General features: G+C 48.8%; 1 protein-coding gene across 1 annotated transcript in view; it reads left to right on the top strand.

Annotated features, from left to right (window-relative positions):
* LOC118793211 (disintegrin and metalloproteinase domain-containing protein 33-like) overlaps nucleotides 1–18,008 on the top strand; it is a 122,863-nt gene that overhangs the window by 5,329 nt on the left and 99,526 nt on the right. The window contains exon 2 of the mRNA XM_036551276.1: nucleotides 14,129–14,208. Within this exon, the coding sequence (XP_036407169.1) occupies nucleotides 14,129–14,208 (80 nt within the window). The remainder of the gene's footprint in view (nucleotides 1–14,128; nucleotides 14,209–18,008) is intronic.

Genomic DNA, 18,008 nt, shown 5'->3' with positions numbered 1-18,008 from the left:
GCTATGGAGTGACTAAAGGCCAATATCCAGAAATATTCCTGTAATAGCATTGCTTATGAGCAAACTGAGTATGAGCAAGCAGATAGGCCTTCGTGGTCTTGCTGTTCATTTGTTTCCTTTGAGTGTGTTTTTGTTTGAAATATCCTTTTACTTGAAAATTGCACAGTGTTGTATTATCCTGAAGAGATGTGGGTTTTTGCTTTAACACTCATTAATTAGAATTTCCACCAAGGAGAACACCACCACTGTTAGCAGGCTCAATAGACCTGGTGTACAGGCTCTCCCTCTGAAACCATTTTGGGACCCACTTTACTTCCTGCTGAGGCCCCCAAGGTGGTCTCTCTCTTCCCTCTTAGTAATCTATGCCACATGGTTCATTTTAAAACCAGACAGACTCCTCATGGGCTCTTCAGAAGTGTTGAGCTTGAGATCTGAACAAACATCCTTCCATGCAGAAGCTGTTACCATTATCTGTCACTTCACTTCCCAGCTGGTGTGGTGCACAAGATGCATTAAACACATTTCAGTAACATCAACTAGAAGTATTTCAGTAGGTGCTGTGTATAAATGTCTCCCCATGGTTTTTCTACACATACAACACTAGGGCTTTGTTGGGGACCTGGGACCTGCAGTTAATTAAAGCCACATGACTGAAAAAAGGGGAGGGAGCATCGCTTCACTATAGGAACCACAGCCATACCATAACCCGCCTTGTTTCCTAACTCTCAGAGGTCAAGTGTCTGCCGTGTCTGTGAAAAGCAAAAGCACAAGTTTGTATCTGAAAGTAAATGGCTTCACAACAGCAGTAATACGAACCTGTAAACTGTCTAAAAACAAGATTCCCCAGAAAGCCACTAAATCAAAGCAAATGTAAGCTTGAAAATCTTAGTCACTCATAAGAAGTGGTAATGCTCTCACTATGGTCTTTAAACACTGTCCTGAAGGCATCGTCCAGTACAAGGGGTGGGGAGGTTAGCCTCCTTCTTGCCGAGATGCTCCAAACCTTCCCCACCCTCCAGAGACCATCAGCTATGTTGTATTAACCCCTGTTTGGCTGTACATCGTTCAGTCCAGAGGAGCTGGGACTGCAGGAGTCTCCAGGCTGCCCCCTGTCCTCTGCTGCACAGGGATCAGTGCGGATAAGTGTAAGAATAAGTGAATGGGTTCAGCAGTGGCTCCGCATCTGTGCAGTCAGGCACCTCAAGGAGAGGGAGGAGAGGTTGGGACCAATGGCCGTGAGCCGGCCTTGGGATATCCTGTACATTACCCACAGAGAATGTTCCAGATCACATCAAATGGGGCGGAAAAGCTATGCAGCTTCATCCTCGTTAAAAAGTGCACACTCTGCATATTCTGCTTACAGTGACTTTTTAAAGGTGATTGGGGCAAAATTACCTTTGTTAAACAAAGAAACATGTCTAGGGAGCATCGTAGTAGTAGTGCTGTCATGCTGGTCACTATCATAGTTTACACAAGCCAATATCTGCAGCGGATATTTAAGCAGTGCAGAGGTTATTTGTGTGCGAAGGGGGTTTTTGTCCTATTTGTTCGTCCCTCATTCAAGGAAGTTTGGTTGCATGCACAACCCAGTGAGCAGCGGTGGTAATTACTTCAGCAGCCCACTGCTAAATTCATTGAACGCTGCCTCTTAGCTGGAATTCCCCTCGGCTTTAGCGTGCAGCCAGGAGCTCAGAATACACAATAATCCATGCTGTCTAAGGTATGGGGTTGATAAGGCATATGTCTGCCTCACTTTTTCCTCAGTGCGAGTTCTTGCCTGCTCACGTCATTGCACAGGTCTCTTGTTGTCCATCACCTCACTGCGTGGCCTAATCATTCAGCCTTGTTTTGGATATGCAAAGCCATTGAAGAATGCATACAAACATACATGCTCACTTAAATGCATAAATAAATTTAGTGTGGGGTAAAAGTATTGTTATGGATTATCTTCCTTGTATTTTTTTCTACCAGGCTGAACTTTGATGTGGTTTGATGGGTTAGGTGTTGTGCGAAGGAGGTTTTTTTATCTCCTTATACACTATATGGACAAAAGTGTTTGGCCACACCTGTTTTTCAGGGTTTGGGCTAGGCCCCTTATCTCCAGTGAAGGGCAATCTTAATGCTTCAGCATACCAAGACATTTTGGACAATGCTATGCTTCCAACTTTGTGGCAACAGTTTGGAGAAGGCCCTTTTCTATTCCAACATGACTGTGCTCCAGTGCACAAAGCAAGGACTATAAAGACATGGTTTGATGAGTTCGGTCTGGAAGAACTTGACTGGCCCACACAGAGCCCTGACCTCAACCCCATCCAGCACCTTTGGGATGAACTGGAACGGAGATTGCGAGCCAGGCCTTCTCATCCAACATCAGTGCCTGACCTCATAAATGCTCTACAGAATGAATGGGCACAAATTCCTACAGAAACACTCCAAAATCTTGTGGAAAGCCTTTCAAGAAGAGTGGAAGCTGTTATAGCTGCAAATTCCATCTCCATATTAAAGTATATGTATTTGAATACAATGTCATTACAATGTAATGGTCAGGTGTCTGAGTACTTTTGTCCATATAGTGTACCAGTCAGCTCAGTTGATTGTGATTGCTTTGTAAAGTTGATCCATTTCGGTGTGAACTGGGCTGCACTGAGAGCCATAAACAGTGCGCCCTGCGTCTGTGAGTGGGGCGAAGCTCTGTCTCTCAGCACTCGATGGCAGGCACAGCGCCCGATGGCAACAGCAGCAGCCGGGCCGCGGTGCCGTTTCATCTCTTCCAGGGGGGTCATTGAGATTTGTCTGGCGAGGGGTCTTGTCACCGCTGTCATCTCTCAATCAGCATGGCGGCCGGAGCGTCTCTCTCTCTCTCTCTCTCTCTCTCTCTCTCTCTCTCTCACATTTCCTTTGGAAGCTGAAATTGGCCCACCGGGACAGGGAGGTGCAGGGGAAAGAGAGAGCCCGGCGCAAAGATGAAAGCCACGTCTAATGGATGAGCAGAGACCGTCGCCGGGGTGGCAGTGTGGGGCCCGGGCTCGCCGGTGACAGATTGGTGCTTCGGGGGCTGACCGGCACGATCGTGGGGGTGGCGGCTCCTCATCGTTCAGGAGCTTTTAAGGTGCTGTGGGGGAAGTGGCAGGTTTAGCACTCTGCTTTTATCTGCCGCCGCCGAGTTAGGAGCATTTAGCTGCCCCCTTAGGACTTTGGCGTTACGCTGTTTTGAAAGCCGGACTCGTTTCCCCCGAATGAATGAACGTGATGCTCGCAGACATGGGTCGTTTGAGCGTACGCAGGAAGAGAGGCTTCCTGCTCCGGCCGAGATTAACTCTGAGCTGTTATTTTAACATCACTCGCAACTGCCTATGGGGGTCTGTTCTAACACCATCAGGGCAACGGGCATTTATTTCATAGGCATAAGAGACAGCCACAGCTCTTGGTGTTAGAGGCCAGAAAGGGGGAGGTGTTGAGCGGCTGGTGCGTATGGGGGTGTTCGGCGGGTGGGGGCCGATTTGCCCATGCAGATGAAACCCTGTGGTCACAGTCTGTTGCATTGCAGTGAGCCGTTTACAGCAATGACAAGTGGACGGAAGCAGCACGTGCGTTTCCTCTGCCCCCCCCCCCAACGAGCGTGCTCTGCGCTTCCCTTAGGTCTGTCTCCCTCTCTCCCTCGCTCTCTGGCTCTTTATCACTGTCACTATCACTCTCTTTCTCCCTCTGCATCCTCCGCCTCTTTGTCATTGTCTTGTTCTCACTCGCTCTGTCTCTCCATCAACACCCCCCCGTCTCTGTCACTGTCTATCATTCAACCCTTCTGTCTCTCTTGGTTTCTTTCTCTTTGACTCCCTCTGACAAACTTTCAAATCTTCTGTGTGCATATACAAGTAAAATGCAATTCAGCTAATTTCTGAAAACCGTGGACATTTTTTAGTGTAGCAGAATACAGTAAAATGGAATGTCCAGTATGTAGGGGGGTACACAGTATTTCATGTTTATGCATTTTTATTTCTTTATAAATAACTTCATATAAAATTATTTAAAAAATGAATGCAATTATGTTTATCACAATCTGTACTTTCTTCTGTGTTATGTGCTTAGTACCATCATAATACACAGTTTTATTCTACTGTTGCAACGGCTGTCAAGTAAATAAGTAAATAAACCAAAAATTTAGGAAGGATTTCATGCAACAACAGTAAATTCAGTACGTCTGTGCTCACTGTCTTCAGGGCAGCTGTGCAGCCAGTGTGCCTGCGTCTGCCACCTAACCAATCAGTCAGCGCTAACTCGCACTCTCTCTCTTCATCCCTGTCTCTCTCTCTCCCTCAGTTCCTCTGTCTCTATCAGTGTCTCTCTTTCTGGCCCTGTCAGACTCATTACATGCCTTGTACTTTCCTCATTCTGAATGGCGGCCCCCGCGACGACAGCTTGCTGGGTGGAAAACTAGCCCGCCCTCTCTCCCGCTGTGTTGTAGCTAGGGGTCCTCTGCTAGAGGGTGGTTGTTTGCGCTCGCCTGAGGTGCTGAGACGTCAGCTGCTCCTTAAACAGCACATGGCACGCCTGGGCTCTGGTAACCGAGATGGCTAACTGGCCCTTTACACACGTACGTCGTATGAGCGTCTCAAATGTTATTTTTTTTTCCTGTGTTGGTCTGGGTGTCCTGGGTAACTTCATCATTATTCAGCATTTACCAGGTGTAGGTTTAAACTCAGTACTTACGTAGGCACCTTTACCCCAGATTTTGTTCATCAGAAGTGGAGCTCCCTAACCATCCACAACATGCAGTGCATGGCTAAAATTTTGTTGCCTGTATGCAGGTACCGTTATACAGGCTGGAATACAGATGTTTGTTCTCCTACACAAATGGATCTGTCATGGATTTGCTGTTAATGTACAGCAATTTTCACTGCCAGACCAAGATGCTAATATAATGTACGTGTATGCAGGCACCTTTTAGAGTTAGTTTTTTTTGCCACAGAAATGGTCTCTGAGTGGGGTTTTAGCTTAATGTTGAACATGCTGGTATCGGATAACCCTGATGAAAATGGATATCAATCATGTTTGTACAGTGTAAAGGCCTGCCTCTCACCTTCTCTGTCCTCTTAAACCTTAACCTTGCGACAAAACTATGACACTGTTCCACTTCAAATTCACATATTGGACCGAAGGTTTCATCAGTGTTTGTTGGAGGTTTCGAGGCAATGCTTGATGACTGCTTTCTGGCCTTGTAATTTCACAGTACCTTGACTCTCAGAGGGAGTGGAGGGTATCTGTCATTCTTCCATTTCCATTACGCCTGTTTGTGACAGTCCCTTCCCAATGTCACTCAACTCACCTGTGGCACCAGAGACCAGAAGTGTCCACATCTGCCTGATATCCACCTCAGCCTTGAGTTTTGCATATTTTGCTGTGATTTTTTTTCACCAGCAATGGTAGAGCAAATAGGCTGGGACCACACACACACACACACACACACACACACACACACACACATATACACACATATTAACTCAGATATACACACAAATACTTCTGTCTCTCGCTAAATTTTAGAATGTATGTGAATTGTATTCACATTTATTAATTCACAAAGCCAAGCATTCCTAGGCTCCAAGTTCTCATTACTCTGTAAAACAACTAGTCTCTTTGGGAGATTTGAAAATCAAATTCAGCAGTAATTTCTTTGCACGGCAGATTTGTTTACCTCCAAGTACAATGAAGTTAAGCAGCCAGTCTGTACAACAGCTTGTGGTGTCTCTAGATATTTTACTCTAGTTTGTTAGGAGAAAAATTAATACACGGTTCATTGGCTTCTGATTGCATGGACCCCTCATTCAAACCGCAGAGATGAGACTTTGTGTTCTCTCGTAACTCTTCTTTGGTGACCCCCCTCCCCCACCCCACCGCACCCCACCCAGCCAGCCAGCCAGCCGTCTCTGCCTGGGGGTGCTCATGTGAAGCCATCAGACTGATGATGCTTGGACCACTATTTCCTGCCACCGTTGACCCCGTGACATCGTCACATCCCGTTTCCTTGTCCAGAGATAAAGGTCCTCTCCCCTTATAGTTTGGTCCAGGGGGAAGCCACCAGTCCCTCATGATATGGCTGGGGGATGACCAAAAAGGGATGACTGAAATGCATTTCTTTCTCTGTGTGTAGGCCTCAGAGCCACTAGAGAGCTGTGTCCAAGCCTAGTGGCTCACAGGCACAGGCTGATTGCTCACAACTGACCTTATAACGCTTAATGTGTAGGAGAGAGACAGTGGCTATCTTTTTCGTATGGTATGACCAAACAGGGAAGTGAACCCCTACTTTTCTGGGTTCTGGCTATTCTTCCCACAAGGCCTCTGACATGACATCACAAAAGCAGAGCACTCTCCTGTGGACGCCTCTGTGTCAGGGCTCAGGCAGGGACTCAGGCGCAGACAGGGAGGGAGGATGCACAAGGATTTATTGAGTCCAAATCGGAATCCAAAAAAACGAAGTCAAGACAGGTGAAGTCAAAAACCAGGAAAACACGGCAAACAACACCAAAAACAGATCCAAGAAACGCAGTTAAGGGGAACAGGCGAGATCGGAAAACAGGCATGCTGAGCAGGACAAAATGGCTCGTAGCGCAGCGGGTGAACTGAGACGAACTAGCAACGAGACACGAAACAAGCAGGGAAGATATAGGGCTATGCTGATGAGGAGATGGGGATGCAGGTGCGCAGGCAGGCAGGTGGAGACGATCAGGTAATAGGATGGGCGGCGACAGGGCGGAGAGCGGGGCGGGGCTGGAACACAGGGAGAAAACAAGAGCACACGGACGGGGAAAAACAAAAACAAACCCGGCTAAGATGCCGCAGCACTGACACTCTGTTGGCCTTTGACACGCCATGGGTGTGAATGACACAAATGATTTATGGGCCGGTGACAACAAACTGGCCTTAAAGCAATAAAAAGCTTTACTTTTTCCTTTGCAGCATTTTATTTTCCTCTTGATGTGTTCCATTATTCCCACTGTAATCAGTGTCCCGGGAAAAGGGAAGATAACGGATTTGATGAAGCAGCAGTTTGGAGGTCGTTATGAATTTTCTAGTAACCAAAGCCAGAAGGGTGAGAGAATAATTAATTCCCCCTTTATTAGCACATCTCCTCTGATTGCTCCCCCTGGTTTCAGGCGTGCCCTCTCCTAAGTCGCGCAGCTGTAAAACCTTTTTCTTTGGTTTATTTTTTATTTCAGTTATTCCAAGACAGTGACCTCAAAGCTTAACTCTTTGAATGCAGATTCCTGCTATGAGATTGAAGTGAAACTGAATTCACGTTTTAGGATTTATGTTGTAAAATTAAGCCTAAGGGCTTTTGGTTTTCTAATTCTCTCTGGAATATAGACACCCTTATAGATTAACTGGTTCAAACATCTGCTCATGGCTGGTCAGCCATTGTGTAGACAAGCAGCTGTTGTTATAGCATGTGCTATAGGACAGTAGAAGATGACCGGTGTCTTCCTTAACCAATGAATAGTGATATTCCCTGAACTTTCATGAACGTTGAGGTTCCACTTTGGAGTTAACATCCCATAAAAAAATTGTTTTATTGCAGAAAAAATGGCTTTGATGTCGAAACACATCAGCTGCAGCACAGCGCTGGATTGGATTTAAAAGTCCATTCATTTGAATTAGATTGTGCACCCCAGCCACTGGCCTACTGCGCAGTGCTGCTTCAGCTGAGGATTCAAATTTGTTTTTTCTGTGCCGACTGAGAAAATGAAGTCAGTCCTTTACCGTAGAACAACTCCCCTGGGTTGGCCCTTCACCATAAAGTCACTCTGTCAGTCTGTTCCTTACCATAGAGTTATCCTGTGAGGCTCTTCTTTACCATAGAGTTACCCTGTGAATCTATTCTTTACTGTAGAGTGGGGTCTTAGATTTGAGTTGTTGTCCAGTGGTACCAGTGCTGCAGCACCCACCCCCAACTCACCCTTGGGACTGTTTAACAGCAGCATCCCAAAGTTCTGGGGCCTTTTAAAGGTATTGCCAAAGTACCGGGTGAAGAGGGAGACAGGGAGGGACAGAAAGAGGGGCTGGTGATTTGTGATTTGTCGCCGGGGAAAGTTCATTTTCTCCAGGGCTCTCGGCATTCATTAAACGCCCGATCGCGTCGCCGCGCCCCGGTGTCATCATTTAGGGGCTCCGTGATTAAGGACCCGCGGGGCCCTAATGCCTCCACTGAGCCCATTAGCCGCAGCTAATGGTTTTCACAGGGCGCGGTGATGGAGTCCCGGAGTCTGCGTCGTGCCCATTCCGTCATCTGGAAGACGCTGGGATCCGGCCGCACTGGAGGCGTGAGTCGCCCTGCCATTGGGGGAGAGAGGAAATGAGCCTGCGTCATCCCTCATGTACTGATCAGGGATCAGTGTACTGCTCCCTCACAGTGTTATCTGCTGACAGGAAAGCAAAGGACAGGAGAAGGTATTATTTACTTATTTGCTCAGCAGACGCTCTTATCGAGAGGAAAAGAGATATGGAGCCATACCTTGCATGCATATCACAAGAGCAAGAAGAGCAGGTACAGCCAGAATCTCATCAAGATGAGAAACAGGGCTTACTTAAAAAACACTGTCAAAAACATACAGCCAAACATTTAAGAGATATGCACATGTCATACTAAAGTCAATGCAGAGCCTAACAATCATTTGTTAAAACAACATTACACAAAATTGTAGTGTTTATGTGGTGGCAGACACTGATCAATAAGCATCTGTTGAGCTGGCACCAGGGGCTGGTTTGACAGCCTGTTCTGATGGTGTGTTTGGCTCTGTCCGTGCAGCTCACCTCAAACAGGTCACCTTACTCTGCAAGCGGACAGCCATGCACATTATCTTTTTTTTAATTCCCCCTTTCGGATGTTTGTCCATCAGCTCATTTTTTAATCTGAACTGCAGTAGTGTCCTTGCATGTTAAGCACATCTTGTGTTTGATCTTGCGTAATAAGTTTGCAGTGTACTCAGGCGCCTTTTTCCATTTGAGGTTTTGTTTGATGTTTGCATGTTTCCTTGAAAATGTCCCCACGTGTTATATGTCACCCCGGATAGGGGCGTCCAATAGATGAAAGAAGACAAAAGAGATGAAAAGGACGATGGAGAAGAACAGGAAAGAAAAAGGAGAAGAGGAGGAAGAAGGACACAAAAAAAAACAAGAGAAGGCAGGAGATGAAGAATGTATGCTTGTAAGAGTGCATTCAGTGTGCTGTCGACCTCAGGGTTCCAAAAGACTGGCTGTGTGCTGTACTGTGTGGGTAGGCTACACCTTCAGGATGCGTAAGAAAAGCAGCACCTTTGGGCCGCTGCCGAGCTCTCTATTCTCACCAAGCAGTGCCCCAGTCATGCCATGCAGAGCCATGGCGCTCGCGGCCCTAGCGAGAGGCTTTCCAGGCATCAGACGCAATTCCCCGAGAGCCGATCAACAGAGAATGTGCCGTCCTGCAAAATGTAAATAAATGAAAAAAAGCGATGGCTTTTCAGAAGGCCTTTTAAGAAGTCACGCACTGTCAATGAAAACGTTGACCCACCTGCTGACGACTGCTTTGTGTTGGCTTCTCCTCCCTGCTATGCACTCCACACACCCCACACACCCCACACGAAAATTTGTTATATGTGGCCTCCAGATTTGCGATTTGAAAAAAAAAGAGAGAATCTTTTGATTTAGTTTCAGTGTGGATGTATGAAGCAGCCAACAGACGTCAGTATACCCCCCCCCGCCTGCCATCAGGAAAAAAAAAAGGCAAAAAGGCAAGCGTTTTGATCCAGCATGCTCTTAGTGGCGCATGCTTGCCCACAGTGCAGCCTGTTTGAAAGTGTCAGCATGTGAGCAGGTAATGAGCAACATTTGGGGAAGCTTGAACAAAGCACACTTCTTCATCCTCAGCTGAGGCGGTGCGGTTCTCAGGCAGCCAGGCTTCTCACCGTGAGCTCAGGAGTTCCAGTCTCAGCCTGGTACAGCCGTTGCTGCTGTCCTAATATCTGCTGTAATCAGTGAGGACTGAAAGTGTGATGGGGTATGTCATTATAATAATAATATCTAAACTGTTTTTTTTTATGTTGCCTAAGGGTAAGGGTGGCCATTTGCTGAGCAGAAGGGAAAATCATAACTGGGCGGTGTTTGTGTGGGATATTAGCTGGCGGGGGGGAGATGACCTGACTCGAGGGGAGTTGAAGTTGAGGTTAGGTCACAGCCACTCTCACTCACGGACTTGCTAGTCCTTCAGGTACCTTGAGATGGCTGCAGGCAGGGGAGATGGAGAGGGCAGCCTCATGCGGCTCACCTGCGCACTAACGGGCAAAATGCAGAACACCCATCAAGGACACCTCCCGGAGTGAGAGGCGCTTCGAGCTCATCGGGTATCAACGGAGGGATGCTGCCAGACATTTTGTAAGCGCCGGCTCCGGTCACAGGACGGCCTCACACCTGCGCTCTGTGCTATTGTTGATCCAGCCGGTAGCTACTCTTGTGTGCTCACACCGGGGCGGCCGTGGAAGAGCCAGAACAGTATTGACTAGTGTCTGAGTTTAAAGACAGACCTGTTGCCGAGGGGAAGGATGATAAGCACTGGGAACGCGCGTCTTTGTTATTTTCCACACCTGACTACCTCTCAGCACCCTGTTTCTCTGGAGTTTCTCTGGATTCACATCTAATCCCTCGGAGGCCTGTTTGTGCATGGACGCAGATGGTGAATGTAGTACAACACAACAGAGAATGTGAATTATTTATTATTTCTTACATTTTATTTATATATGTATATATTTATTTATTTAATTTATGTATTCATTCATTCATTCAGGGTTTTGCACATTGGACAAATCTATGTTAAGAGTGGCGGAAATCATTTTCATAAAAGTGCTCTTGTGTTTTTTTTATGTTTTGGTTTTTTGAGGCATCTGTGGTGGCATTTCCCATTTTAGACTCAATTTGTGCTTGGTTTCTGAATGTTAACACAACAATCCTGCTTGCCCACTCATTGCTCAGTGGAAAGACAAAGCAGTCAAACATGGCTGGCTCAGCCCTGGTCTCTGGCAGCGAACCAGGCCTCTGCGAGCAGGCTGTAGCAGAACGCCCATACACTCGCAGTCCATGCAGACATATGGCCACTGCCCTCAACAGGACGAGCAGTGTTAGTGGTACCGGGCTCAGCAAGGTTCAAAGATGATAGGTCAAAATGACCCTTGTGAGAAAGATGTACATGCTACGTAGAGCTATATGTGAAATATTTGTTGCATGTGAAGAGAGCACAGTCGGGGCTTCTGAGTAGTTCAACAGTTGTGGGCGCAAGCAGAGCTCTACGGCCCAGGCTCGATCCCGACCATGTCATGTGCTGACGGTGACAGGGAGCCCACACCGCTGGGGATATGGGTGGGGATGTTGGCCGTCCTTGCCATGTCTTGTTCCCAGACATTTTGTGATTCGCCCTTCGCACTTGCAAGTTGCTCAGATGACGTCAGTGGAGTAGCATGTGTCCTCCAATGGGCACCCATTCCACTGTAGTATTCTGAGGAAAAAATAACCATTGGCAGCATTGCCCTCATCTCACTTACATAGGTGCAGTGGTGGTCACAGTAAGAAATGCCTAGAAAAAAAATCAGGATTCCAAAAATAGGGGATTGGATAATAAAAAAAGCAAGATTTACATACATTTTGTAATATATAATGTACATTTTAAAAAAAGGAAGCATCATGTTTGTGTTGCGGATAATATGTAACTTGTGTCCCACCCCACCTTCAGAAGAACCATGCCCTCTGACTCATATCCAGTGACTTTTGAAGTGCTTTGGTCTGCCAAGCAGGCATGTCATTTTAGCCTCAAGCCAACAAACCTAAAGTGAATCTCTCGACTACCCACAATGCTGTGGCCCCTGACTGCTGCTTGAAGACTTACTGGAGGCCAAATGAAAGCGTGCACAATCCCAATTACTGGCCACCACATTAAACAGTTTTTTTTGTCTCTCTCTTTTTTCTCCTTCGTAACCCGACTCACTAATTACACTCTTTATTCCTCGGAATGCAGCCCAACGCAGTGCCATCACTCCCTCATCAGTCATCTGAGTGGCCACTGTTGACAATGGGGCCTGATTTGGAAGTGGGGGCAAGTCACGCCGGGCCCCGGCAGGACCCTCCGAGCGCCGGCGTTGTCACCCGAGGTCGCCCTGCTCCCGGGGCAGAAAACGCCACCACTCCCGTTTGTTCACTCTCACTGCGCGTCCGCCCCGGTTTGCCCGCCGTCAGAGTGACGGGGACAGGCAGGCGGCGGACGAGATGTTTTTGTTCTTTCATTTCCTGGTAAGGCAGACAACTTTGCTCGGCGCAGGGACGGCCCCAGTCCTTCGTTAACTCACAGAGGGAGAGGGACGAGATGCGGCGCGTCGGGGGGGGGGAGGTGGTGCGGCGGGGGTGTGTTATCTTGTAGCAACCCGCAGCGCCTGGCTGTGCGAGCTCCTGCTGATTACTCAGATTCTACATTAATCCTGCGCACTCCCAGCCTCCCCCAACCCGGCTGGCAGCCGTCCCTCCACAGCCCATAGATTGGGTGGCGACGGGAACCACCAGGGACAGCCATGAGGGGACAGGCGTGAGGACAGCCCAGGTCACCTCCAAACATGAGATAGGTGTCGCTGCCCCCCCCCCCCACCTCAACACCCCAACCACCACGCTACCTTGTACCATTGCTGCTGCAGGGCCAGCTGCATCTCCCCACCCTCTGCCATCACCTTCAGATCTGTCCAAATGCGTCTGCAGGTTGCCATGGATACACAGTTACACACTGATAGGTTAGTTGCGTGAATGCCTCCAAGTTCGGGGAAAAAAAAAGATGTTTTAGTGTCATTTTCTGTCTGTTTAGGAACCTTTGCCCACAGAAGGGGAGCAGTGTATATTCCTGTAATAATGCAAATCAAAGCCGCCTCAGTACAGATCTGTCTCTCTCAGGATGAGGTGTAGTGTCAAGAAGGTACAAGCACATTGTGGTTTGTGTGATTTTTCTGTCGATCGGAACGCGGTGTCCAAAATGAGAGTTAAAAAAGAAAAAGGAGCAGCAGAAGTGATGTTCCCCCTCCGGGACCTGAGTCAAGGGGAGTGAATTACTGCTCCATTAAGAATCATTGAGCCTGGATAATATCTAAATCTTCAAAAATTGATTTTGGCTCCACAAGAACGTTATTCCCTACCCTTCGGGTCGAGTGAGATCTTTTATCAGGGCTGCAAACACGCTGTTTCATTTTACTTAAAATGGGATTACTGTCCATATGCTCGGCCGCATAAGGATGCTTTTCTTGACTGTGATGAGCATTGGCAGAAAAAATTTGTTTTTTTCGTGTTCCGATCAATTTGTTTCCGTCTAGTCGGAGCGGGTAGGCGAGTTGTTGGTGACGGCTTGTTTAGTAAGAAAACAAGCCTTATTATTGTAGATGAAGTAGCTTCCGGTTTTATTACAAATATGCTTATTACCGCAAGCATTCTGTCATCAATGCGTCCTCTCATTGCAGATTCAGAATGAGTACCAGGAGACGAGACAGCGTTTCCCTTATATAGGGTTGTGTTGTATGCTCTGAGTAAGGCTGCTTCATTCTGACCACAGCATGACTCATTCTGTTGGCCTGCAGTCCGCCCCAGTTCTCACAGAGTTCATCGTCTTGAGTTTGGATCTGGCCTTAGTCTACGTTTGTCTTTAGGTCTGGGGTGGGGTGGGGGGGGGTGCTTGAGTCCATATCATTCAGGAGGCCTTCAAAGTGGGGTTGATCCATGGCTTCAGAGTCCCCGCACCAAGCCCTCTGGGTTTGGCTGATCTGGGTCTGGCCTTTGCCACACAGAGATTCATCCCAGCTGCCATCAAAGAGGCAACACAGGGTGAGACAGAAAGGGTTTGGGGGGGGGGGCGTCTGGGGGGGACAGAGAGGCACTGTTTCCTAACTCACTTAAAAAACATCTGCCTCTCCCTCCCTTCATCTGCATGGAAGCCAGCGATATGACACTGCATTCATCCTGCTGTGGGCTTTCATTTCCTGTTGCAGCATTCGTGGAAGGGCCTGCTGCAGACTTCCAGCAGCAGGTCCTGGCAAACCGCCCACTTTCCTGCGCGCTAACCCCAGTGTTGTTGTCGTCTCTGCAGGGGAGCTCCGGGGACAGATCGTGGTGCCGTACTGGGTCTCCACGGGGCGGAGCAAGAGGGAGGTCAGGATTCCGCCACAGGTCAGAGCTGCCGTTCTCATCACTGTTCCTCTAATGTCTGTACCATCAGCTTCTCCACACATACACCACCGCTAAGGGTGTGGAGGTGGGGGGGAGGGGCACGATGGGGCGTCTTCCAGAATGTGTGCTGCAGTCTGCCAGACCAAACCTTCTGTGTCTGAATGAAATTGCCATACTTCCCCTTCCTCCACAACCTTCAAGCGATTTGCGCAGAAGCTAAGTAAGGAAATGAATACCACTGTCTGGGGGAGGAATAGCTATTTTCATCATCTGGTACACAAAAAACCTACCCATTGCCGAAGGCCTGGGGCCCTCCTGCCCTGCATTAGATTTGCCAGGAGATTCTTGCACCAGAGGGTAATAAGGGGAGCCCGGCGCCCGTGGCCCTCTAAGACACAGCATAGAGGGTGGGGCTGGCTTTAATGGTTCCTTTCCCCTGACGCAAAGTGTTCAAGCTGTGGATAGCAGGTCGCCGTATGATTGGACAGGAGTCTGAAGGTGTATGGACTGATAGAGAGCAAGCAGCTTTTTTAATGGCACCAAAGGGCAGTGGGCTCAAAAGCCAAGTCTGCCACTGCCATTGTTTCTTTTACAGTTTGTTCCAGAAAAAAATTGCTCTCTACATAGAATAGACATCCAGGTGAAAGATGAGGCTCATCTAACAGCCCCTTTTTGGTTACCTCAGCACATGGGTACTGATTATTTGCCTCTTCAGATGGGGTCAAACTTTGCTTTCCATACCCGCAATCAGAGCAGATTGATGATGTAAGGATCAGTTAATCTGCACATGGACATGTGTCTGAGTGGTTTTTCTTCACTGGCCTTTGTTGTGATTTGCTCTCAAAGCTTGTGTAACGTGCAGTTTCAGGGTGATTTACCTCTTTAACTTTAAAGCGTTTTCTTCAGAATGCTTTGCAATAGATTTGACCAAATTGAACTTGTTCTTATCATTTAATTTCTCTGACCTGACGTGAAGAAAAAAAGAAGGAGCACCACCACACGGGATTCAATTAAGAGAAAGGGAATTGCCTGCCAATGGGTGCAGATTATTCAGATAACTGGCAAGCTTGTTAAGCAAAACAATTGAAAACAGGGTGGACTTGGATCACAGTTTGGCCGCGCGCGTGCTGCCAAGTCTGGCGCAAGACGAGCCCAGACAGACCCTTTCCTGTGCAAGGAACATGCCGAAAAACCTTAACACAGCTACACCATCTGCCCTTAGCATCGGTCACTCAGTGACTACGTCTGAGTCAACTCCTCCCACACTTTCCCGCTACTGATCTGGCCTATTCCCCCCCCACACTGCCAGCATGCACCTGAAACATCGCAACACTGCCCCAGGGGCTGAGCAGAAGAGCGCCTGTCACAAGCACTGGCTACGGCCGCCGAAGAAGGTGCTCTAAGCGTGGCGCGCGTGTCCCCCCCGCTAGGGTACAAGAGCAGGCGACATGCCAGGCTGCTGGGATGAGGAGCGTGTCCCTCAAAGCCACGCCGCAGACGGATGGGCAGATTTAGGCGGAGGGACCCTGGGGGTCGCGGGCTTAACGAGTTTACAGCCTCCCCGGAAGGCGCGGGCCGTGCTTTGCCATAAATCGCCAGGACGGCCCCCCCACCCCCCTGCAGTGCCTTTAATTCGCAGGGGCCCTGCCGGGGGAGCGGAACACGGCGGCGCATGGAAGCGCACGGCCCGGCGTCCTGCCGCGCCGCCCTCATTCGCCCCCACAGCCTCGTTTGCATTTGCCTTGAGCGGAATATTAATGAGCGGCTTATTGGCCGGCGTCACCGGGGACGCAACCGGTTGAAAACGGATGAGGGAGGACCTCTCGGATGCTGGCCTGAGCAGTCCCGGGCTCCTCTGGGTGCGGGGAGATAGACACAGAGTAATGTACGCCTGTATGCAGAGGCAGCTGCCTCTGTTTTGGGCTCTTGGAAAAAAAGGGAAAACGTTAAACAAATGGTGAAAAGCAAAACTCACTGTGGCAATGCATCGGGACTGACACTTTATTTCCTGTTCTGTAGGTCTGTCATAAGTCCTTTGTAAACCCCCTGCTGACTGTGTTAGCGGTTTAGACCTATTAGAGAATGAAAGAGAGAGAGAGGGAGGTAGAGAGAGCTAGAGAGCAGTTTAACAGAATCACAGTATGTCTCACAAAATTGAGCCTGTTTTGCCCTGTGCTCTGTCCGGGCTTTCAGTTTCTTTTCAGTCTTCAGATTCAATTACCTGCTGCTCAATCCATCTCCTGCCCTGTGTAACAACCTGTGTCACCCACATCACAAACAAGTCTAGTAGTCAAAGTCACCCCACTGGGAATGAATTTGTGTGTGTGTGTGTGTGTGTGTGTGTGTGTGTGTGTGTGTGTGTGTGTGTGTGTGTGTGCGCGCACGCGTGTGTGTATGTGTGGTTATGCCGATAGGTGCAGGCATGCATATGTGTGTGTCTATATATACATATGTGTGTGTGTTTGTGTGTGTGTGTTTCAGCAATTGGCAGCATCTGTTACTGTAGCAGTGAGTCATCACGGATGTCTCAGTTCCTTTTTTTTTCCCAGGGGTGACAACCAGCACCAGGGGTACCTGAAAACAGTGTCAGAGACCCTTGCGCTTGTCTTATAGCACGGGCAGCGTTTTGCAGATTGGGAGCAGTGTTCCTCAGTGTCCCCTGCCAACAATACACTGGACTAATGCAGCGCGCCGTGTTTCAGAGGAGCTCGGGGAGAGAGATTAGACCGCTTGAGAAGCAGAGCTTGCGGAGCAGAGGGGTCACGCAGGAAGCTCCTGTATGAATATTGATATTCATATTGGTGCCGAGGGCAGCCTCCGCCCCAGAGGGACTCAGTGAGTCAGAGGCAAAGGCCAGGGTGGGGGCCCGGTGTGCCGGCTGACACGCAGATGAAACAGACCAAAAACTGAGACTCATCTGTGTGTCCTGCTGCACACAGGCCACCAGTACCCTTTATAGCATCCACCATATTGTGTGAGTGTGTGTGTGTGTGTGTGTGTGTGCGCAGCTCTGTGTGTGTGTGTGTATGCACGTGTGTGCGTGTGTGCACATGCGTGTGTGTTTGTGTGTGTGTGTGTGTGAGTGCATGCGTGCATGTTTGTGTGTGTGCGTGTGCACTTGTGTGTGTGTATGTGTGTGTGTGTGTATGTGTGTGTCTGTGTGTGTGTGTGTGCATGCATGCATGTTTATGTGTGTGTGTGTGTGTGTGTGTGTGTGTGTGCACGTGTGTGTGTGTGTGTGTGTGCAGTTCTGTGTTTTTAACACCGCCCCAAACATGTGAACTTCCTGGAAATGTCAGATTGGGCAGGACCCAGGCTCTCTGGGACTGTAGTCATACGGAATGACCTTTTATTGTGCATCCAAAGAAATGCCCATTTGAGTGAAGGCCTGGTAAGAGGACCAGACTTAACAGGAATGCCCGGGGTGGGCAGCCCCTCCTCCATTCCTGTTGCATGGTCCTGGCCATGTTTCTTGTGTGGGGGGGACTGGGTCAGGTTGCTCCAGTCAAACTGGAGCTGGAACAGCCGGGGAAAGTCAAACCCCCTCTGGAGCAGGAGTGTCAGAACTCTGTTTTCTCTCCCTCACCCCTCGCCCCTCGCCCCTCATCCCCCTCTGTCTCTCATCTGGGTCTGATTACAAGGCGAGGGTGCGGGGCGCACAGAGAGTGGAGGGGGGGGGGGGGGGGGGCGCACTGCCGAAACTGATCTGAAACACATGGACGGACAAAAACACTGGGCTCTTAGACCCACTTCCTGTTTCACCTCAGCGCTGGGGTCAGCATTGCCTGGGAAAACAACAC

The sequence above is a fragment of the Megalops cyprinoides genome, chromosome 18 (genome assembly GCF_013368585.1).
Source record: "Megalops cyprinoides isolate fMegCyp1 chromosome 18, fMegCyp1.pri, whole genome shotgun sequence".
NCBI lineage: Eukaryota > Metazoa > Chordata > Actinopteri > Elopiformes > Megalopidae > Megalops > Megalops cyprinoides.
The sequence above is the reverse complement of the archived record's forward strand: the minus strand, read 5'-3'. Positions and strand labels throughout refer to the sequence as shown.